This window comes from Rattus norvegicus, chromosome 4 (genome assembly GCF_021556685.1).
Source record: "Rattus norvegicus strain SHRSP/BbbUtx chromosome 4, alternate assembly SHRSP_T2T, whole genome shotgun sequence".
In the NCBI taxonomy this organism is placed as follows: domain Eukaryota; kingdom Metazoa; phylum Chordata; class Mammalia; order Rodentia; family Muridae; genus Rattus; species Rattus norvegicus.
In genome coordinates this window covers 150,678,701-150,701,877 of record NC_141537.1, presented here as the reverse complement: position 1 = coordinate 150,701,877, position 23,177 = coordinate 150,678,701, and the positions used below count along the sequence as shown (strand labels likewise).

At 45.2% G+C, this 23,177-nt stretch overlaps 2 protein-coding genes across 14 annotated transcripts in view; one reads left to right on the top strand and one right to left on the bottom strand.

The window, feature by feature from the left end:
• Raf1 (Raf-1 proto-oncogene, serine/threonine kinase) overlaps window positions 1-12,296 on the top strand; it is a 60,869-nt gene extending 48,573 nt beyond the window's left edge. For 2 of the 4 annotated variants that reach the window (XM_087655984.1, XM_087655985.1), the window contains exons 7-17: window positions 908-1,061; window positions 4,831-4,858; window positions 4,966-5,093; window positions 5,400-5,517; window positions 7,169-7,253; window positions 7,684-7,860; window positions 8,941-8,987; window positions 10,562-10,680; window positions 10,939-11,070; window positions 11,152-11,286; window positions 11,444-12,289. In XM_087655984.1, the coding sequence (XP_087512110.1) occupies window positions 908-1,061; window positions 4,831-4,858; window positions 4,966-5,093; window positions 5,400-5,517; window positions 7,169-7,253; window positions 7,684-7,860; window positions 8,941-8,987; window positions 10,562-10,680; window positions 10,939-11,070; window positions 11,152-11,286; window positions 11,444-11,587 (1,267 nt within the window). In that variant the 3' untranslated portion in view covers window positions 11,588-12,289. Of the gene's footprint in view, window positions 1-907; window positions 1,062-1,573; window positions 1,634-4,830; window positions 4,859-4,965; window positions 5,094-5,399; window positions 5,518-7,168; window positions 7,254-7,683; window positions 7,861-8,940; window positions 8,988-10,561; window positions 10,681-10,938; window positions 11,071-11,151; window positions 11,287-11,443 lie in introns of all 4 variants that reach the window. The other 2 variants (XM_087655987.1, NM_012639.2) reach the window with 2 other exon arrangements.
• Mkrn2 (makorin, ring finger protein, 2) overlaps window positions 12,183-23,177 on the bottom strand; it is a 41,969-nt gene continuing 30,974 nt past the window's right edge. For 3 of the 10 annotated variants that reach the window (XM_087656907.1, XM_087656905.1, XM_087656906.1), the window contains 7 exons: window positions 21,080-21,208; window positions 20,113-20,294; window positions 18,939-19,246; window positions 17,026-17,240; window positions 15,901-16,011; window positions 13,501-13,645; window positions 12,183-13,339 (listed from right to left, as the gene is read on the bottom strand). In XM_087656907.1, coding sequence (XP_087513033.1) covers window positions 13,202-13,339; window positions 13,501-13,645; window positions 15,901-16,011; window positions 17,026-17,240; window positions 18,939-19,246; window positions 20,113-20,294; window positions 21,080-21,201 — 1,221 coding nt within the window. In that variant the 5' untranslated portion in view covers window positions 21,202-21,208 and the 3' untranslated portion in view covers window positions 12,183-13,201. 10 annotated transcript variants of the gene reach the window in all.

Genomic DNA, 23,177 nt, shown 5'->3' with positions numbered 1-23,177 from the left:
TTGAACCACATTCAAGCAAAAAACAACTTACCTTGAAGATAAGGAGCTAGACTTAGACTTAGAAAACCTAAATGTACAATTCCTAATGCAAGGTGGCATTTCAGTGAGGGAACAGCCTTCCCTAAATAAGGCCAGGCCTGTTCAGGATGGTATGGGCACAGACAGAATAGTATTCCTTAGAAAAAACAGCCTTTATCCCTTGAATTCATGTGAGTGTGATCAGAACAAACCTTAAATTTCATCTATGGAACACATATGGTCTGCTTTGGTTTTTTGGAGTTGGGGTGGAATTTAGGACCTCATCTAGATGACATGCTATGGAGTCAGACCTTTAGTCATGGGAGTTACTGGTTTCAAGCTGTTGCGGTTCAGACTTTGAACTTTATACAGGCTAGGGAAACCGTCTGCCATGGAACTGCACCCCAGCCCTCCTCCTGCACTTGTTGATGTATGCTCCTAGGCTGAAACAGTCTTTTCACAGTCGGGCTGCAGATGTCCTAACAGTAGAACACATGCTTTGCTGTGTGCTGACTACAGGGAGAGATTTCCAGTCTTTCTTTGAATTAAATTGGGCCAATTCCAGTTAGGTAGTACTTGTGGCAAATACTGATCTATTCTTAGAAAACTCTGAAGTATTCTGAAGAGTGATTTTATTACCAAGGATAAACTGTATAATGGACTCTTCACAAGGGGTGATAAGTACATTTATTTCTCATTTTCAAAATTTTGCATGAAAAGGAACACAGAAGAGTCTGTAGTGCATATTGAGAGAGTGAAATATTGTGTCATGGGTTGTATGGGTCAGGTTTGCCCTTAAGTGTCCTAATGAGCTAAGCAGTTGAAAAGACTTAGCCACTGTGGAGGCCTGAGTACCAATCATGGGACTTTTTTTCTCCTCCATGCCCAGTTCCCAGCACAGATACTCCACACCCCATGCCTTCACTTTCAACACCTCCAGCCCTTCCTCTGAAGGTTCCCTGTCCCAGAGGCAGAGGTCAACGTCCACTCCCAATGTCCACATGGTCAGCACCACCCTGCCTGTGGACAGCAGGATGATTGAGGTAATAGGGCCCCTTGGGGGTGGTGATGAGCAGCAGTAGTTAACACTGGGAAGCCCAGAGAATGTGGATTTCAAAGCTGCTCAGGAGTGTTGCAGTACTTTCTCAGGCCCTTGGACTTTGAAATGTTCTTTTTAAATCTGTTAACGTCTAAAGACTGGCTTAATAACTAGGCCAGTGTGTCATTCCAGCAGGAAACAGCTCCTCACTAATCAGTGTGCTCTGGGTCCCAGCTTTGGATAGGATTTCTTTGCGCTGGTACAGATGCTGCAGAGCAGTGAGGGTGTAGTGTGACGACTCAGATGCTCTAGAGGACTGTAAAGTAGGAGCGCTGGGTCTACTGTGCATTGAGGGAACTATGTCAGTGCCAGGCAGTGTTTGTAAACTGCCCTTTCTTTCCTTGTGTGTTCTGTTTGTTTGGTTTGCTTTCTAGCTCATCTTTAAAATCAACTGAATACACTTCAAATGCTTCCTCTGTTCTTTATTCTTCTTTATTTCTCATTGCTTTGGACTAGAATAACAGCCTGAATGCTTCTCCCAGGGCGTGCTCCAGACGATTTTGTCTGAGGGGAAGAGTAGGTATTTTCTTCATGCCTTTGCTTTCTTGGGTTTAACAGGAGAGACTGCCTATTAAGTGAGACAACTGTACATTTATACTTCTAGCCAGACTTGTTGCCATGATTTTTTTTTTTCCCTTTTCTATAGTTATGAGTAAAACACTCTGTGGGATATCATGAATAGGTGAATTTCTCAAGGTAGATTTTTGAAGACAAGGGCATTGAAACAGTTTTTAAAACTCAGTTCTCTCAAAAGATGGACCAGTATAGTAACACAGCATCTGTATTGAGTTCAGACATTAGAAATCCATCTGGTTGGTACGACTTAGAAAAGCTTATCAGAAAGTCTGGCATATAAGCACACGCCTAGAGGACTCTGGAGGACCTTACTGAAGACCAGCTTGGGCTACATTGTGAGATCCTATTTCAAAATCAAATAAAAAAAGACCCAAGAGACATGAGCACATAACACCATGAATTAATCTTTGTAAAAACTTGTTTTTGACACCTGTCATCTCAGGTGCAGGTTTCTCTCTAGCTATAAATCACCTTTAACTGCTTGTCCTACCCCATGTAAGCTAACAGCTTTATCATCATTAGTCCCAGTAATAGAATCATAAAGTAGCCATTTTCTTCCCATGTCCAACTTGTTTCTGTTTAAACTGTTAGTAGATTCAAAGTGAAAATTCTTCAGTTTCTAACATAAGTAGCACACGTATCAATCCTGTTTGTGCCTCAAAAGAAAATTTTGTTTGTGGCTTTTTTTTTCCCTTATGGAGGTAGTATTGTGTTTTTTGAGATAGGGTCTCTCTATAGTTCTGGCCGCCTTGGCACTCACTATGTAGACCAAGGTAGCCTCTAACTCACAGAGATCTGCCTGCCTCAGCCTCTCATGTGCTGGGGTTAAAGGCATGTGCCACCATGTCTGGCTTTTTGTTTTTTCTTTTCCTTTTCTTTTTCTTTTTTATAACACAGGATTCATTCAGCATTTTGGACTGTATATGTATATTTTGGCTTAATATGTTCTTCTAAACTAATACTTAAACTTAGGAACACTTAGAATTTTATCCTGGGATTATGTGATCCAATTATAGTAATTACTACCAAATAAAATAATGGGCAGAGGAAGGAAAAAGTAAGAGGCATTGAAAACTACCCCACTGTATTCTGGGATATAATCTACTCAGTAACCATAACAGAAGAGATTGGCTGAATGACCAGGCTTCTCCTACTTGGCTACATTGTGATAGGCAGATCCCAGGCTTTGCCACCCTTCCCACTCACACACACCAGCAGGCCTAGATGAGTTGTAGAGTGAAGATCTGTATTGTGTGTGTGTAGGCATGTGCAGGCTAGGGATGGATGTCTTCCTCAATTGCCCTCCAGCTGTGTTTTGAAATAGGGTCTCATTGAGCCTGGAGCTTGCTGACTAGGCTAAGCTGCCCAGCCAGTGAGCCTCCAGGATCATCCTGTCACCATCTGCCCAGTATAGGGCTCATAGGCATGTGCCACCACATGGGGATTAAACTCTGGACTTCATGCTTAACATGGCAAGCCCTTCAGCAACCAAATCCTCTCCCCAGTCCCAAGGATCTGGATTCTTAAGTATCTCTGTGGATGTTTTTACAGATAGGCTTGGGACTCACAATTCGGTTTTATACTGTTAAGATACTTGGACAGGGTGGCTGAAACTGTGTGTGTGTTGAGGCGGGGGGGATTTGGAAGGGGAGAACACACAGTAGCTTGGTTTGTTTTACTCTTGTAAAGATATCTTTGAAAGCTAATCATGGTGGCACATGGTGATGCTATGTAGTCATAGCACTAACAAGGTTATGGCAGGAGAATGGCAAGTTCAGAGTCAGCGTGGGCTACACAGTGAGACCCTGTATTTAAAAAGCCTACCAAACAGTCATCCAACCAACAGAAAACATGGCTGGAGTCATGGCCCCGCAGTTAAGAGCACCTTTTTTGTAGAGGACCCTAGTTCAGGTCCCAGCACGCACATAAAAACTTTTGGAGAATGTAATATCTTCTTCTGGTCTCCAAGGGCACTGCACAGATGTGGTGCACACACACATGTACAGGCAAAATGCCCGTACATATAAAATGAAAGATAAACCTTAAAATATTGAGTGGGAACATTCTAGTAATAGTGTTGTAGAACAAATATCTTGTTTGCTGTGGTTATACAAAGAAAAGTAACAGGTGACTTTCTAGAAAGACACTTTCTGAGGTGATGAGGGTCAAGTGGTTTTATATTATTGTATACACCCCACACTCAAGGAAGAATTTTAAAATTAGAGTTTAGAACTGCCCCATGGAGAACTATACAGATAGTTGGGCAGTTAAGAGTGCTTGCTGCTCTTATGGGGCATGAGTTCAGGTCCAAGTACCCATGTCAGGAGGCACACAACTAGCTGTAACTCCAGCTTCAGGGATCTCACATTATCTTTTGACTTCTGTGGGCACCTGGATTTTCATGTGTGTGTGTGTATGTGTGGTGCACAGTACACAAATCAAAAATAAAATCTTTAAAAAATGTCCTGTTGAGGTAGGTCTCCATGATTTGAACTAGTCTCTGAAACAGTGTCTAGTAGAGTTGGCTTGTCACATAAGAGAATGTAGCCTGCTTGAGAACATTACTAAGGTTTAAAGTAATATCTAGTGCTAATAGAGCTGAGGCTGAGATCCATATTCTGTCCATGTGGATTTTAAAAATGTAAACACAGGATTCAGGCTCTGGGGTTTATTGTCATCCTTCCAGTTCCCTGTGACTTAGGCCTCAAGTAGTGCTTACCTCTGTCAAACCCAACTTTAGGTCCATATCTGTCCTTATTCCTAATGAAGTGAACGTGAGCCTTCGCTGGATCTCTGTCTCTCTGTCTCTGCCTCTGGTTAAGTCTCAGTAGACCTGAGTCTTTGGAGGAGATCCCTATTGATAGTACTTTGCCAGCCTTTGCTGAAGGTTTGTTTCTGTTGCCTTCCTTTTCTCTGAGAAATGTTGTTACCATGAATATTGACATTCATTTAACATAATATTTAATAGAAATCAATCTGGGAAAAATTTGCTTTTGACATTAGATAAACCAGGAATTTAGAATATGGAAGTATAATTTCTATTTTAGAGAGTTAATAATTGTTTTGTTCCTACAACCTTTCCCCCAAAGAGAAAGCCTTTTCTAGCTTGCCTGATCAGCTTTTGTTTTTTGTTTCAGGATGCAATTCGAAGTCACAGTGAATCAGGTACTTTACCCCAGTCATTTAGTGATCAGTAATGGGCTTTTTTTCTCTATGCTGTGATCTTCTGTTGGCTTATCTACGTGCGGATTCTGTTTGTCTTGTCTATTAAGCCTCACCTTCAGCCCTGTCCAGCAGCCCCAACAACCTGAGCCCAACAGGCTGGTCACAGCCCAAAACCCCTGTGCCAGCACAAAGAGAGAGGGCGCCAGGATCTGGGACCCAGGAAAAAAACAAAATTGTGAGTATGGCCAGTAACACTTCCTGTCACTCGGGGTTCAATGAAGATAAACGCTTGGAAATTAGATATTTGGGGGTGGGAATCTAATAAAACATGTTAAAGGGAAATGAATGCCAGTGCTCCCTGGCACTTTCACATCCTGTAAGTTGCCATTTGGCTACAATTCACTGAACTGACATCTCCTCACAACGACAGAGACTGTAGCCGCAGTGACGGTGTCTATCATTAAAGGAAGCAGGAACAGATGGGGTTAGGACGGTCCTTTCTTTGATAGCACGGATTATGAATGTTCTCTACTTGTTTCAGAGGCCTCGTGGGCAGAGAGATTCAAGTTATTACTGGGAAATAGAAGCCAGTGAGGTGATGCTGTCTACTCGGATTGGCTCGGGCTCCTTTGGCACTGTGTACAAGGGCAAGTGGCATGGTGAGTTTATGGCCCATTTCTAGCTGTAGCGCTCTGGTGGTCAGGTTCTAGCAGAGAGGGCTAGGGGCTTCTTGGTTCATGGTGACTTTCTCTGTAGGTACTTGATCACACCTAGCAATCAAATCAATTTTGAAATTCCACAGCACTTTAACCTTGTATTATTTTAATTGGTATAATAATAAGTAATTGGTAATATAATAAGTCCCTGTGGTGCTTAGAAACCAGTGAACAAGTATTAAGGGTTAATTGTAGCTATCTCTTCCTGTGCCACGGGAAACACTTGATCACTTAGAAGGTTCGAGCTTAAACTCTGTAGCTGTAGCTTGAATAAGGTGGCAACATACTTAACCATTTCCACACCAGGTTTTTAACACCTGGATTTAGGACATTAGCAATATAAGTAGGGGTTTTTTTGAATGTGCTTACAAAGTCTCTTGATATGCCGTCCCCCAGTTCAGATATGGTGCTAGTGACTTTATAGATAATAGGGCAGAAAGAGACAAAGGTCCTGAGCATCAAGTGTGCAGACGTCCAAATTCCTCTGGAGACCGCAGCATCTATTTCTCTCAGTGAACATCACTACACAGGTTTTTGCCTAGCCTAGTTGTTGTATAAAGAATTGATTTCTTTTTTTAAAAAAAAATTTATTTTATGAATATAAGTACACTGTAGCTGGCATACCAGCTGAAAACACACCAGTCGAGGGCATCGGATCCCATTAGAGATGGTTGTGAGCCACCATGTGGTTGCTGGGAATTGAACTCAGGACCTCTGGAAGAGCAGTCAGTGCTCTTAACCACTGAGCCATCTCTCCAGCCCCAAACAGTTGATTTCTTAAGAGCATAGATAGAGAGCTGGCTAGTGACTTGTACAAGGACTCCTTCTCTGAGACCTGTTAATACCCTGCTGGCTTGTCTCTTGGTCTGCAAAGGAAGGCAGTCACTGCAGCAGGCCATGAACTAGGCAAAGCCTGCTCTTGAAGGGCTGCTCAGCATCACCTCCAGCCTCCTTCCTGCACTCCTAGCCTGCCTGTCAGGTTTTGCCTTTGCAGGCACCTGGCCACCAACCATCTTCCTGGTCTCACCACTTAAGCTGACTTGACAGCATACATGCTGTGACGCAGCAAGGTTTCAGTACTCCTGTCACTCCCAATCTTCGTCCTCACAGGGTAAGGCTGTGGAGCTAGCCCACACCACCTACCTTGATGCTCAGGTGGATGCAGGCTTGCTGAAGGCCTCCATGGGTATGAGTAGCAGTGAAGCATCTCAGTCACATGATGTGTATTAGTTGGCATATTTGTTCTGCCTGCACAGATACACGTTCTTTGAAAAGTGACTCCCTATCTTCCTTAGAATTAGGGTGTTTGAAAGGCTGGGAGGCGGCTTAGTTGGTAAAGTGCTTGCCATCCAAACATGAGAAGCTGAGTTCAAGCCCCAGCACTTATATAAACCCAGCTGTGGTTGTACTCAATTTGCAATCTCAGTATTGGGAAAGTAGGTGGGGCTTACTGGCTGACCCCAGTCAGGGAGTGAGTCCTGGGTCCCAGGGAGAACCTGTCTTAAAAAAAACAAGGTAAGATGCATATAAATCCTACGGTATTTGAAAAAAATAAAGACTATATAACTGAGTGTGACTACAAATTAATTTGCAGGAGATGTTGCAGTAAAGATCCTAAAGGTGGTTGACCCAACTCCAGAGCAACTTCAGGCCTTCAGGAACGAGGTGGCTGTTTTGCGGTGAGCCCAGCCCCTGGACAGCAGGGTTAGCTAGGGCTAGGCTGCGCAGGTCAGCACCTGCTGTGGGTTTAAGGGACATTCTTCCTCTAGAATATATGTGCTGGAAGCCAGAAGAGCCCTTCTTATGGATGTATCCCTTTGTACTCAAAACTTAACAGCCCAGCTCTATGGGTCTAGTTTGTGGTACTGAGATAGTTTTTAGCCCTTATTTCTAAGCATCTTTTTTATAGCTCATCTGCTTTGCTCTGGAGCTCAAACACTCAGCCTAGTTACTGAATCACTCTTAGCTTTGTAGAGAATGAGTTGGACAGAGGTGGATTCCACAGACAAGGGGTCCTGTGCAAAGCACATCCTCTGTAAGCAAAGTTAGCATGGAGGTGTGTGGAAGGTGGTCTCACAGCTGTGCTCCCCCGCACCCCGTTTCCCCTAGCAAAACACGGCATGTTAATATCCTGCTGTTCATGGGGTACATGACAAAGGACAACCTGGCGATTGTGACCCAGTGGTGTGAAGGCAGCAGTCTCTACAAACACCTGCATGTCCAGGAGACCAAATTCCAGATGTTCCAGCTAATTGACATTGCCCGGCAGACAGCTCAGGGAATGGAGTAAGTAGACAGCTTGGTGAGTCCTTGTGGCTTGAACCCTGAGTTGCCCTTGTGGGACCAGAGTGAGTAGCACCTGGGTAGGCTCTTTTACAGCAAATATTCATGTAAGGAAGTCTGGAGTTCCCATTTCTCATCAGCCTGACTACCCATTCAGCCATGACCTCTCTTTATATTTATGTGGGTCTGTGTGTATGTATGGAATTGAAACAGTGTTTTTGTAAGAGCAGTTTGTTCTCTTAAACACCCAAACCGTTTCTTGAGCCCCTTTGTCACTTTTGATGATCTATTTTCTTTCAAAGGCCATCTTTAGGATTTTTGCTCAACATGGTGCTGAGTGACCATGTGAGCACCAGGCAGCGCTCTTAAGCTTTAGTTTTCAAGTGGTGAGGGCACAGTGTGAGTTTTACACAGGCTTTTTTTTTTTTTCCTGTTGTTAAAACTCATGCAGAAGCCAAATACTGGTGGTACATGCCTTTAATTCTAGCATTAAAGAGGATCTCTATGAGTTTAAGGCCAATCTAGTCTATAGAGTAAGTTCCAGGACAGCCAGGACTAAATAGAAACCCTATCTCAAAAAACAAAACTAAACAACAACAACAAAAAAAAATTCATACAGAACTCTAAGAAGCACTGAGGTATATAATTCACATGCCATACAAATTCTTTTTGGAGGGGGTTTCTATATTCATAGAATAGTCATCCTATTACATTCTGTATTCTCATCACCCAGGAAAATACCCAGCTTACAGTCACCCCTGGCTACTGATAACCTGCCTTCTCACTTCTCAGTTTTGTCTTTGGATAGGCAGAATGTGAGGTAAAATACAGCATCCTACAAGCCTGGCAAATCCAAGTTGTAATATGCAGGGCACAGTGCTACCCATCAGTTAGCTGATGGGCAGTGCAGCAGTCACAGTTACCTTTCAAATGAAATTAATGCTTGATGTGTCAGCCCATGTATGCTGGAGTCTTTCTGTAGGTGGCAGGATTAGGTTAGGAAGACAGACAGGCCTTTTGGTGCCTTGACTTATTAGCTGTAGTCTCAAAACAGTTCAGTTAACTGATTTTTCTCCTTCACAGCTATTTACATGCAAAGAACATCATCCACAGAGACATGAAATCCAACAGTATCCTTTGGTATTGAGTTCTCAGCTTAAGGACCCAAAGGGGCCTTTTTCTCACACAGGGTTCATGGTGCTGGACTGGGAAGAAAGGGGTCTTTTTAAAGGAAAACAAAAATGTAGTTGAGAAGCCAACATAGTATCCATGAGAGTTCCTTCCTTAAGGTTTTGTTTTAAACCAACAGTGATCTGGAAATAATTCCTTCAGAATTGGGATACAAACTTGAAATAGACTTACCTCAGCCTGGCTGGATTATCCAAAGCATAGCTTGAGAAGGTTATTGGATCTGTTTTATTTTTAGCCTGTAGTTCTCGGATGCACATAAGCATTACCAACAAGTCCAAAGTGATTGCTACATCCTGCTCACTTGGTCAGGCCAGCATGTCATCCATATAGTAGACCAATGTGATATTTTTGTGGAAGAGACATGACCAAGATCCCTTCAAACTAAGTTATGACACAGGGCTGGAGAATTAACATATCCTTGAGGTACAACTTTAAAGGTATATTGCTGGTCTTGTCAATCAAAAGCAAGTTGCTTCTGGTAGTCCTTATGGACAGGTACCAAAGAGAAGGGCATTTGCTAGATCAATAGCTATACATTGTATATCAGGAGGTATGTTAATTGCTCAAGTAAGGACACCATATCTGGTACAGTCTGTCAGATCTCACGTGAATTACCACCGCTGCATCTTTCAGGTCTTTGATGGTGGCACTGATTACTGCAGTTCTGCCAGGGAAGTAACACTTTTGTTTCACATTCCTGTCAGAGGCCACTTTAAAGGCTTCCATTTAAGCCTTTCCAACCATAACAGCCCTTACTGCACAGGATGATGAGCTTGGGGCCCCACTGTAACTACTGTGAGTTAGACTTTAACCAAAATTCCATGAATTACCTGGCCTCCACAAGCTCCCATTTTAACTGGAAGGACACAATTTTTCCTGGGGTCTCCTGGAATTAGCATTAATTCAGAACCAGTATCCCAGAATTCCCCAGTATTCAGGAAATTTCAAAATAGCTACTTACTGTCCTTAAATGTACAGAAGTCGGCCTGGAGGCCACTGTTAGAAACAGCATCCCCTCACCAACTGCACCTCCCATGCTATAACTCAGTACATGGCTCAGCTGTTCTGCATGGCCAATGAGCTGTGCTTGTTCAGTGGCCATGACTCCTTGCTATACTTTCCCAAGGTAAGTTTTTTAGTAGCTAAGCACTGGGCCAAGATTAACATACCTCCTGATACATGATATGTAGCATAGATTTAAGGCTTGAACCCTAATAAACCAACAGGTCACAAGTCAGACCAGATTTGCCTGTTACCTGGAAGCAAGTGGACAGAAGTCACAAAGTAGAGCAGATCTATTAGGTTTTAAAGAAAGCATTTTAGGTAGGAAGCCTCCGCTGCCATATTGCTCTGAGAACCGAATGCAGGCAGAGGGGATAAGCAGTGTGGGGTCCTGTAATTGAGTGTGCGCCATAGTTTCACGTCTGCTGGAAGATTTAGTAGAAAAGTGAAGGTGGTCAGAAGCCCTGTTATAAACAGTACAGAACTGTCAGTCTCCTTAACAAGCATTGAGATATATTTCTCCATGAAGGCCTCACGGTGAAAATCGGAGATTTTGGTTTGGCAACAGTGAAGTCGCGCTGGAGTGGTTCTCAGCAGGTTGAACAGCCCACTGGCTCTGTGCTGTGGATGGTGAGGAAGCTGGCCCCATGTGATCTCCCAAGCATGATGGACGTCCTGCCCAGAGCAGGGTGCAACATTGATAGCCAGGGAGCCTAAGTCTAAAACCACGCAGCTCCTGGCAAGGCAACAGAGGCCAGAGTTTGGGGGTTGAGTCTTTAGGGAAGAGCTACCCTGGGCTAAGCACTTGAACCCCCTAACTAGTGGGAGCCTGGCTCCTCAATGTCTCTGGAGGTCATTACCAGGGACTAACACACTTCGTCTTTATAGGCCCCAGAAGTAATCCGAATGCAGGATAACAACCCGTTCAGCTTCCAGTCCGATGTCTACTCCTATGGCATTGTGCTGTATGAGCTGATGACTGGGGAGCTTCCCTACTCCCACATCAACAACCGAGACCAGGTAATCTGCATGGGGCCTGGCAAAGCAGTAAGGGGCTAGTTAGGCGGATTTAACTCCTTTGCTCAACTGTTTCTTCTTCAGATCATCTTCATGGTGGGCCGTGGGTACGCCTCCCCAGATCTTAGCAGGCTCTACAAGAACTGCCCCAAGGCAATGAAGAGGTTGGTGGCTGACTGTGTGAAGAAAGTCAAAGAAGAAAGGCCTTTGTTTCCTCAGGTTAGACAGAGCTCTAAGGATGAAATATGGGGGGCCAGGATTGGGTCTTTTTATATGTAAAACCCCCCCCCCCCACACCAAACCCAGCCCGTGTGCTTGGTATGGCTGAGGAGATGCCAGTTTCCAACTAATGATACCACATGGGGCCTTGTTTCAGATCCTGTCTTCCATTGAGCTGCTTCAGCACTCTCTGCCGAAAATCAACAGGAGCGCCTCTGAGCCTTCCCTGCATCGGGCAGCTCACACTGAGGACATCAATGCTTGTACGCTGACCACATCCCCAAGGCTACCAGTCTTCTAGCTGACGTTATAGCTGTTCTTAGGCCACCAGGGGACGAAGAAGAGTCAGCAGGCACCACTTTCTGTTTCCTTGGGGGCAGAATGCATGTTTCCGGAAAAGCTGCTGCTAAGGACCTAGACTACTCACAGGGCCTTAACTTCATATTGCCTTCTTTTCTACCCTTCCTGCCCTGGAAATGGAAGCTGTCCGCCAAGCCAGCCTGCTCCAGAGGTATACAAGTCAGCGAGTATTTTTAGGGCAAATGGCCTTGGAGAGAGAAGGCAGGGCACTCCGGCTACTGCAGGGACATGCAGTTGGGAACTTGGCTCATTGAGCCTGTACAGACAGTGGTGCAGTGCCAGTTTTGCACATGGAGTCCTGGCCACCTGGGGGAGCCTGCTTTGGTACTACAGAACTTCACTTTGTGGACACACCTTCCTCTTACTGAGTCTAAGATGTCCTGTGCAGAGGATGCTTTCCAAGCACGGTGCTCCACCTTCTGGCAGCCTCCCACACGCTGAATCTGTCTTCCAGGAGCTGCCCCTATGGGGTGGGCTGCAGCCCAGCCCTATCTCTATAGTCACATCCTTGTCTGTAAGAAAGCCAGGAATACAGGTTTTCTTAATGATTTTGGGTTTTAATTTTGTTTTTATTGAGCCTGATAAAATACAGTTATCTGATGGTTCCTCAATTATGTTATTTTAATAAAATAAATTAAATTTAGGTTTAATGGCTACTGACTCCTTCAAAAGTAATATGAAATTTGCAGTGTGGGCCCTACTTGTTCAGTTTCTTGTGCAGAACTCAAGGAGCTTCCTCTGCAGTTACATGAACAACCAAGCAAAAAGCACACAGGTAATAACAGCTTTTTACAAAAATAAAATCAGGTTTAAAACAAACTTGCTCTGCCTTGGCCCCAGTTCTCCTTAGACAGAGAGGAGTCACTGCTCCTGTCTACCAGTGTAGAGTATAGCCTGCTTTTAGGTGAGAACAAGCAATGTGAGTGTGAGTCCTGTGTCTTGTGCTCTAACTACTAGGGGGAAGGGAAGGTGGAATCTCCCTGGAGATCTTTACAACTGCACACGCCTGTTGACTTGAGACACTGGACGGAATGCAATAGCCATCCTCACAGCCTTAAAAGTACTCTATGGTACAGCACCAATATGACCAAATGTGTTCTCACTATACAGTTGCATAAATTCAAGGATCAACAACTATATTAGAGATGGTCACTGCACGGGAGTCCTCTATAGGGTTGGCGATGTCTTGGCAAGAAAGATTTGCTGCTTTAGGAGCAGCTGTTAAGTTTACTGTTGCTTAAAGAAGAAAGTCACAAAAGAAAGATGGTAGTCCGGTTTCATTTAGAAGCAATCAATTAAAACAGCTGGACCACATAGCTGGTCCCTGATAAAGGGGCTGGAGGTACAACTCAGAGCTCTCAAATCTAAATGTAGTGATTCCATGGACTTGGTGATCTCCCTTCCCTTCACCAGGGCAGGGAAATTTCATCATGAAGAGACCAAGGGGACTCACTACTGCACTCACACCCCGGTACCACATCACCTCGGGTCAGTGACAGATGCGTCCACACCACGCCTTGGAAAGTTGACTGCAGAGCCCAAATGAAGGCACTGACTAGGGTTCTGATGACTCTACTCCAGAAAGGTGCATGAAGAGGTCTCCTAGCTCCGTCACATCCACATCATCAGTGCTGGGGACTTGCCGGGTTTCTCGGTTCTCGATAAAATCCCAAAGCCGCACTGAGTTAAAGAACTGCAAAAAGAGCCAACAAGCAGGCCCGGGTCAAGGAGACAGCAGCAGGCTCTGAGTGCCAGCTTGTGCTTTGCTTATGTTGACTCCACTGCTCTGCTGCCAGAGCTACTGAGAGCCTGGACATTCCCCAGAAATTCCCACAGCATCCCAAACCAGCTTACCCTCACAGTGCCTTCAGAACTTAGCTGCTTCCGAGGTTTCTCTGGCTCTGCCAGCCGCCCATCAGGGTAAGCATGGCGGTAAAGGCACTTGCTTCCAAAGGGACAGGTCCCCTTGCCTTGTTCAAAGTATTTACATGCCTTTTTCCTGAAAAGTACACACACAAATCAGAGGCTGATAGAAAAATGAAGTTGTGTGACTACTGTGTTACGGCTACCCTGCCTTTTATACTGGAGAAGCCTGTGCTGGGAGAAGTGAGGTGACCTGTTGAACTGCTCAGTTGGTGTTCTGATTCCCCAGCTAGGCAAAGCTGCTGGGATGCACTGTGTGGAGACTACTGTGCTCAGAAGCATGGTGCCCCAGGCCCAGCCCAGCACTCCAGTGCTGCACTAGGGCTGAATGAGGCTTGGATAACTTCAGGGTGCCAAGGCCTGCAGCTGGTTCACTGCTCTGATTGAGTCTCCAAAGCAAGTGAGTTAGTTTCCTTTCCTCTTGGTCAGGAATCCTGTCGAGGTCAGAGGGCAGCTTGGGAATGCAGGTCTTAGCAGAGATCTAAATTGACAGACACCTTCTACCGTTTAGAACCTAGCTTAGCTCTTCACTCTGCCCTTGGCTCTTCTCCACTGTTGTGGAATCTTTTCTTAGAGCTTAGACAGTAAATTCTCAGCTCTCCAAGGGCCCTTTACCAGCTTTAGGACTGCTTCTCATTGGGTATGGTGACACAGACCCTGGAAAGCAGAGGCAGGAAGTTCCTCAAGTTTGAGGCCAGCCCTAGTCTACAGATACAGCCAGGGCTGTAAAACAAGACCCTGTATAAAAAACAAACCTTGCCTTCCCTCCTTTTTCTGCTCTGGTCCTACCTATCTGTCCACCAAAGCCAAAAGCTCCAGTTTGACAACCTCACTTGGTCTTCTCAGCTCTCACAGTCATTTAATCTACAGACAAACAAATCCCAAACCCATCTGGCCCTCCACTGCCCACTGCCTCATTATTAGAGTGTATGCATGGCTGCCCGTCTGCCAGTCATGTCTTCTTTGCTGTCCTCCCATCCCCACTAGTAAGTCTCTAACCTCTTCAAAGGACCACAGTGGAGCTGCTGCTGTCCAGCCCACAAGGACAGGTACAGAGCTCTACATGGCTTCCTTCTTGCACCCAAGATGAACTCAAGTGCTTTCTCAGTTCTGGCTTGGGTTTACAGATGAAGAAATCTGCCACCATACTGCCCCATCACACTTTGATGAGAAATGACCTCACTCATATCCTTTCCCTGGTGGTGCTTGGCACAAACCCAGTGTCTGGAGACTGCCCAAGAACATCCACAGAGGGATGCACAGCCAGGCAACATCAACAGCAGTGAAGCAACTTCAAACTTCAGCACAGCACCTTTCTAAGCCCAACCAGTTCTATCTTGCAGCATCTGCTCTCTTGTGGATGGACACAATCATAAAAATGGAGGAAAAAGTGGTAAAATGGGTAAATATCAAGCCACATTAACTAGATAAATATAAAAACTTCTCTAACAAATAATTGGGAGGGGGTGCACTTTTTCAAAAAGTGAATTATGGCCAGGCATAGTCACGCATGCCTTTGATTCCAGTACATGGTTGCAGACAGGTGGATCTCTTGACTTCAAGGCCAGCCTAGTCTACATAGCAAGTTCTAGACCAGCCAGCACTGCACAATGAGATCCTGTCTCAATAAAACAGTGACATAAAAGGAAAAGTTTTAAATGGTAAATGTGATGTTGCTTTGTAAGTTTTGTAATAATGTAACTACAACACATTACTCACAATACAAATGATGGTGGTGACAAAGGCAATGGGATATTCTGTGGAAAATTCACACAAAGATAATTCTTTAAAACAAAAATGCCAGGTGTGGTTGCACATGCCTATAATTCCGGGACTAGTGTGGCTGGGGCAGAAAGTTGAGGCCAGACAAGGCAACAGAGTGTGTTAAGTGTCATGACAAGCATCTGGGGTCAGTTCTCATCTTCCACCTCATTTGAGGCAGGCTCTCTTTGCCTTATTCACCTTACTGAACATTACTTTCCTTTGCTAAGTGTGAGCTGTATTGAGGCTGGCACTGTTAGCTTCTTGGGGCCTTGCAATGAACAGGTTGTGAGACAGCAGATCCTCAGTAGTATTTGTTAAATGCATGGACAGTCAGAGATGCCAAGACAACCTTGGCACAAAGGCATAGGGCTCATCTTAGAACTCATCTGCTTCTTTAAGGCCTCAGCTCTGCAGCCCAGAACCCAGGAAAAGTGCCCAACAGGAGCAAGAAGCTCTGAGATCCATCTACCAGGTCCACATTCTTGGGAAACCTGAAGATGACAGAGGCTCAAACCATACCCAGCCAGGTAGGTCCAGGATCCCCCTATATGAACTCAAGGCACTTACCCCATTCCCTGTTTAAAAGCTTCAATTAATTCATTCTTTTTATTCTGATCTTCTACCCAATACACACTTGGAATTACAAACTCTGATATCACACGGCACTCTGGACAAGACCTGAAAAGACAACAACAACACCAATAGGTTAGTAAGAGAGAAAACATGTTCTGAATCCTCTGCACACTCCACTCCAAACACTATTGCTCAAACACATGACCAAAGACACAATTACCATAGTTAAGAGCAGCTTCTGCTGCTGAAAAGGTTCAACTGAATAAGAAACAGAGAGACCTGAGGTGTTCCTCTAGGGTGGCCAATAAGCACACAAACAATGCTCATTATTTTCAGTGACTATGCAAGGCAAGATGACAGCTCAGATTAGAAAGAAAGGCAAGTACAAGAACCTGGATCTGCAGGTAAGAGTGAGATATTGGACTACCACTTTGGGGGAACAATGTGTTGATGTTTCAGTTGGAAGTCAAGCTACTGTGACCATTCCTGGGGTCTGGTCTTGTGTATGAGTGCCCACCAGCTATTGAACAGGTACAAGCTGTTCTCAGAGAACAAAGGAGTAAATGCTGAGCATGCCCATCATGGGTGGCCCTGTGAACATTTGTTAAGGTACAGGGTATGCATGACAAGCAGAGTAAAGTTTCTGTAGAGAAAGCCTAGGCTGGAGACTGCTTGACATAAGACAAGGATGGGCAGGCAGACAACAGTATAGGCTTTGGGGATGATAAAGTTTCTAAAAATGGACTGCATGTCAATTGAGCAAAGCACTGGGTACCACAGAACTGTACTCTTTTCTCAGTGACTCTGCTGCATACAGGCGAGTTCCCCAATGTGCACCAGGGAGTGGGAATATATAGGAGCCATCCAAGGGAACCACAGCCCCTTTATTAAGGTGAAAAACCTGAAAAACCAAAGGTTACAAGACAACTAGCCAAGGTAGACAGGACAACTGTCCATGAGGGGTGCAAAACAGAACCCAGCCAGCAACAACTGACATTCTGCAGTTCCCAGCATGTAGAGATGGGCTCAGGAAGCATGACTTGTAAAAGCTCACACAACTGGGGGCTGGGCTCTAGAGGGGAGCAGCCCCCATGCTGCAGAGAAGCAAAGCTCACTCACTTGATGATGGGGTTTTCAAACTGCTTGGCACATCTCCATTGACGGATGCAGGACAGGCAGTAGGTGTGGCTGCAGTTGGAGAGAATGCCAAACCTCCTCTCAGAAGCAGAGGCTTTCTCTAGGATCACCTCCATACAGATACTGCACACTTTGTCCTGGCTCGCCTGGAAGGCAAAAGCCTTTTCCATCTCATGTTCAAATGTCGACATACACATCTGAGAATGACAGGAAGGGAAGCCTTAGGTTCTGTTTGGCCAAGATCCCAGGAGTTCCTCAGCCACAGTCAAAGCAGCTACTAAAGCAGTGTCTGCAGTCCCTGGATTCAGGATACAAAGATCTGACCACAAAGTGGACCTCAAGCTACCTTGTCCCTGTTCTAGATTCCCTAGATATGATCACTTCCAGCCTAACAGCTCTGGATTTCTAAAATACTTAGATTATTATGTGCTACTTAATTATGGAGGCTGCAGCATTCAGGTCTTCTGAATGTCATGCCTACTCCATGCCACATCAGTATAGGAAATACCAAGCTGAGTGAACTCAAATGAAAGCAGGTAGATGAGGAGACCCAGGACCTGCTCCAAGTGGAGTGCATAGCACGGTGCTCTGTGTGTAGACAGAGTGGATCCAGAGACCAGGGATATTCATAGCCTTTTAACACTTGTTGGCTCTTAAGTGTCCATGATAGTGGGCTGAAGAGATGGCCCAATGGTTAAGAGCACTGACTGCTCTTCCAAAGGTCCGGAGTTCAATTCCCAGTAACCACATGGCGGCTCACAGCCGTCTGTAATGAGATCTGATTCCCTCTTCTGGTGTGGACAGCTAGAGTACTCATATACAAAATGATTAAAAACTATTTCTTTTAAAAGTCCACGATAAAGGGGGCTAGAGGAATGGTGGAGCAGCTAAGAGCTCTTGATGCTCTTCTAAAGGACTTGAGTTTTGCTTCTAGCACCCTCATCAGCTCACAACTGCCTATAACTCTAGCCCAAGGATTCTATGTTCTCTTCTCACTTCTACAGGTACTCACATATATGGACATAATTACACATTTAGACATTAGATAGATAGATAATAAGATTAAGGAAAGTTCTTATAAAAGGGTTTTCAAGTTTCCAAAGCATTGAATGCCTGTAACCCAACCACAGAGATATGTAAACCTGGGGAAGATGTGTAAGAGGTGTGTGTGTGTGTGTGTGTGTGTGTGTGTGTTCACAAATGAGGTTCTTATGGAAGTAAAAGGAGAATGCTGGACTGGCTGGGGCTGGAGTTACGGGAGACTGTGTTTGTTTTGTTGTTACTGCTTTTGTTTTGGTCTGAGACAGGGTTTCTCTCTATTGCCCTGAAACTCACCAGGCTGGCCTTGAACTGAGAGATCCACCTGCCTCTGCCTTCTGAGGGCTGGGGATCAAAGGTGTGCACCACCACTGCCAGGCTCAGCAAGTCTTCACTGATGAGCCATCTTTCTAGTTCTGAACTTTGCATTTCTAATACTTCTTACTCTTCTTTGTTCTCAATAATCAAAAAGTGGCAACAGGAAAAGAACTTGAAAACAGAATAAAAACAAGCCAGGAACATAAAACAGGGATTTCTAGCTGGAAGATGTCTGGTAGACTCCTGAATGACTCCATCCTGTGGTTCACTCAGGCTTCTTAAAATGATCTCAGGCCGGGGGCTGGAGAGATGGCTCAGGGGTTAAGAGCACTGACTACTCTTCCAGAGGTCCTGAGTTCAAATCCCAGCAATCACATGGTGGCTCACAACCATCTGTAATGAGATCTGATGCCCTCTTCTGGTGTGTCAGAAGACAGCTACAGTGTACTTACATATAATAAGTAAATAAATCTTTAAAAAAAAAAAAAAAAAGAACAGTTTAAAAAAAAAAAAGATCTCAGGCCAAGGTTTCAAGTTACCTTCTCGTGAGCTTTCCTCTGTTCTGGGTCAAAGGGGTGGAGGACTTGAAGCCTGCAGATTTCACACATGTCCCCATGCAGATAGACACAGGCATCTCCAAACCGGCATTCCCCAGCAGCAGCATAGGGGCACAACTGCTGCTCGTTGCTGTAGGAGCTGCTGGCCTCCAAGTCATCCAGGCCAGTCCTGATGGCATCTAGGTAGGAATGGGGCTTCATCTCTGGGCTGGTCTGAGGGTCATTGCAGCCACCTGGATTATTCACTGTGCTTGGAGGAGGAGTCTTGTCTTCAGCCAGACCAGTGAGATCTCAACACAAAACACACAAATGCACACATGAGAACAGGCTCAACCTTTCTTGTCAGCTAATAGACCAAACTAGGAATACCCAATGAATAGCAGGCAACATCAGTGCCAAGGCTGAAAGATGTCCCAGGCAGCAGAACAGGTGTGAGTAGCAAAAGAGAATGTGGTCTTTTTATACAGAACACAAGATGTCAATTATAGACCATTTAATTCTAAAACCACCTCAAAACATGACGGAACTGACAAGGTCAACAGAACACAGAGATTCCTTTGTAAAAGCACCAATCCTGAGATCTGAAGCCAGTAAATTTTGCCCTGCCACACGATGCCAACACTAGCAGAGATGACCCACTGCATCAAGCTGACAATGTGTTTGCTAGGAGTATAATCTGCCTATCCTGAGGGGCACTAGGAAATAGAATTCCCAGTGAGGACCAGCAGCTCAAAAGCCTTCTTTCTCTCAAAACTGGTATAGGCCCAGACCCCTTCCTTGCTCTGTGTCTGAAGATGCTCTTAAAACCCCCAAAGCAGGACATGGTACCAAACAAGAAAGTGACACATGCCCATTAAAACACCAGCTTTAAAAAAAAAAACAACAAAACACCAGCTTTAAAAAAATGAGTAGTGGGTGTCCCCTGTGAAGCGAGATCATGGTGACAAAAGACCACCCTGCTGCTTTGCTGGGCTCAAAGTGGAGCTCAGCCAAGCTGTGGAGATATACCTTTGAACCCCTGCAGCCTGTTTTCCGATCAACTCTAGGCTCCTGGGGTATCTATCAGGAGCTCCGTGACAAGGAGGCCTGAGAGCAGCACAGTACTAAGCTATCCATGGTGCCTCTCCAAAGGCAGCAAAGGCTGTGAGTCACTCACTGCGGTCTCTGAGCACCAGCGTCTTCTTCTCCCGCTTTCTAGGTTCATTTGAATGTGTCCTCATAACAGACGTGGCAATGTCGGAAGAAGGGTGAGGACTATGCAGGCCTGAGGAGGGCGAAGGGTGGGGTGCAGGACCCACAGCTCCACCTGCTGCAGCTGGGGGCTTTGTATGATCATATCTGAACAAAACACAACAATGTGTCATGGCCATGCAGGCCTAACACCTCTACCCCTCCCTCCCCTGCACTCTCAGCCACCAACAGCTGAACTCCCTGAGGTGGCAAGGTGCCTCTGTACTCTCAACTAACAGAGGCTACTGGAGCCATGTACCCATCCTGGTACTTGTACCCATACCTGTGTCCCAGTAGGACTGACAGAAACTCATCTACTGCCAAAGAGAGCCCTTGACACCTGCACTACCAAGACAGGCCCCTTGGTTAGGAATCTTCAGGATACACTGGGGTGGGTGGATGGATTGGGGAAGAGCAGGTGGCCAGCTCAGACTCTAGAACTCTGCCAGACAGTAAGGCTAGGTGGGGCATCTCACACTGTCGTCTAGCCTGGAGCAACAGGGCTCTGTGTGCCTGAACGCCATAAGCATCCACGCCACCAGTCACTGAGCATGAACCAGAAATGGTTTTCAAACCAATGGCACATCACCTTACAACACACAAAACCACAGTGAGGGTGTGGACTGGCAGCAGTGGGAAAGTCTAGGGTGTACTACACAGATTACTAATATTCTAAATACAATTTTAAGTTAAAGTCTCCCCACATCAAGGCTCATGCTCAGGCAGGCATATGGCATACACCTGTATTCCCACCACTGGAGATGAGGCAGGAGACCAGTTTAAAGTCAGCCTTGGCTATGTAGGAAGTTTGAAGTTAGCCTGGGTGGCATAAAACCCTGCCAACAAAACCAAACACAGCTCCTCTTCAGTTACCACAGCCGTGGTGGCCTTGCCTGCAGCGTGCACCGTAGGCACAGTAGCCCTTCTGGTAGTATTTGCAGATGGTGGACGGCTTGCTGTTTGCCAAGTCATGTGAAAACAGGCACTGGCTGCCTTCTCGACATACACCATGCATAAAATACCTGAGAAGACAGAGGAGAGCTGTGTTATGCCGTGGGGAACTCTCAAGCACTATACACCAAGTGCCCACAGTGCACTCATTTCCCATGATTTTCCATGACCTGAGACCAGCTTTGTAGAAAAATTATCTCAAAAGTTTCTATCTTGAGGGGTTAAGAGTGCCTGCTGCTTTTGCAGAGGACCCAGCCTCTATTCCCAGCACCTATATCACAGCAAACCACCACCTCAAACTCCAGTCTCAGGGGAATCTGACGCCCTCTTCTGGTCTCTTTGATCACTCCTCGCATGTAGTAAACAAAATATTTTTCAAAACCCTTCTATGGAGAAGCTTCTGATTTATGTTAAATATGTAAGATGAGTTTCACAACTGGAAAAACATGTCAGGAAAACCTGCCTTCCCATTTTCCTAGAGCTGTTAAGAGAGATGACTGAATGGGGTGAGAAAGTCCTGGGCTCAGCCAAGTCCCAAAGCCCTCTTCCCCACCCTCACTGTTTCACCTGTAAATGAAGACACCACATACTGCTTCACAAGGCTGTTGTACTGAGCCCCAAAGACAGTGGCATCAAAAGACATGAGTGATGCTGGGCACGGTGGCATTGGCCTGGAACCCTCACCCTCTTAGGAAGCTGAGGATTTAGTTCTATTGGCAGGGTGCTTGCCTAGCATGTGCTAAGCCATGAGTCCCATTCCCAGCACAGAATAAAGCAGACACAGTGGTGCACGCCTATGATCTCGGCACTCAGGAGGTAAGAGCCATTCAAGGCCATCCTTAGACACATAACAAATCTGAAGCTTGTTTGCACATGACACCTAGACTTAAAAAACAAAACAGAACAGAACAAAAGAGGATTTAGAAAAGTGGTTTTAAACCTGTAGGTTGTGAAACCCCTGTCAGGGTCATATATCAGATATTTACATTACAATTCATAATAGTAGTAACGAATTTGTTACGAAGTAACAAAAATAATTTTATGGCTGGGAGTCAACACAGCATGAGGAACTGTTATTAAAGGGCTGCAGCACTAGGAAGGTTGAGAACCATTGGTCTAGAGAGATGACTCAGTGGTTAGGTTTGGCTGGTTTTCCAGAGGGCTCGTGTTTGATTCCCACTCAAAAAGCACATGGCAGCTAACATCTATCTGTAACTCCAGGTCCAGAGGGACTCAACATTCTCTTCTAGCATCTTCAAACACTGCATGTGATGGTACAGAGTTTTATACATGTAGGCAAAACATTCACACATAAGATAATAATTAAAATAAAAAGAGAAAGGGAACCAGTGTGTGCTTTGGATGAAGGCAGCTCTAAGGTATCGGGCATATCATATATTCACTTACCCGACAACACAACTAAAACCCTCAACCAAAACAAGAATCTTTGGCATATTTCTAACCGAACCCAGGGCCTTGCGCTTGCTAGGCAAGTGCTCTACCGCTGAGCTAAATCCCCAACCCCTCTAACCAATTTTTATAAGTTAAAAATAAATCTGGGGGGAAGGGGTGTGGCTAGACAGGCAGAAACAGTGGTATATATGGGTGGTAGTCAGGTGTACTTTTGAAACAATCCATTGAAGCCTGAGTATAGACAAGGCCAGCAGGTAAAATGAACATTACTGGTGCTGTGGGGCAAGTGGAACCGTGTCACCAGATAAAAACTAGGAAGGTTGAGTGAGCAGATTTGGAAACCTCAGTAAATTCTCAAATCTGAGAATGGTAGGTGTTTCATCTACTTCTGACCAGGTTTCTGTCCTGGAGCATGTGACCCTGACACCCCATGTGACGCAGCATAGAGCAGAGTTCTCCGTGCTAATGATGTATCTAGATGGGCCACCTGGAGGGTTTAGCCAATAAGTTTCCGTTCCCGAACATTCCTTCCTGCAAAAGGTATTTAATCTCAGGCCACCCTGAGTAAGTTGTATGTACTATTTTCATCATGAATACACAGTTTAGATAGCATTCTCTCATCAAGAA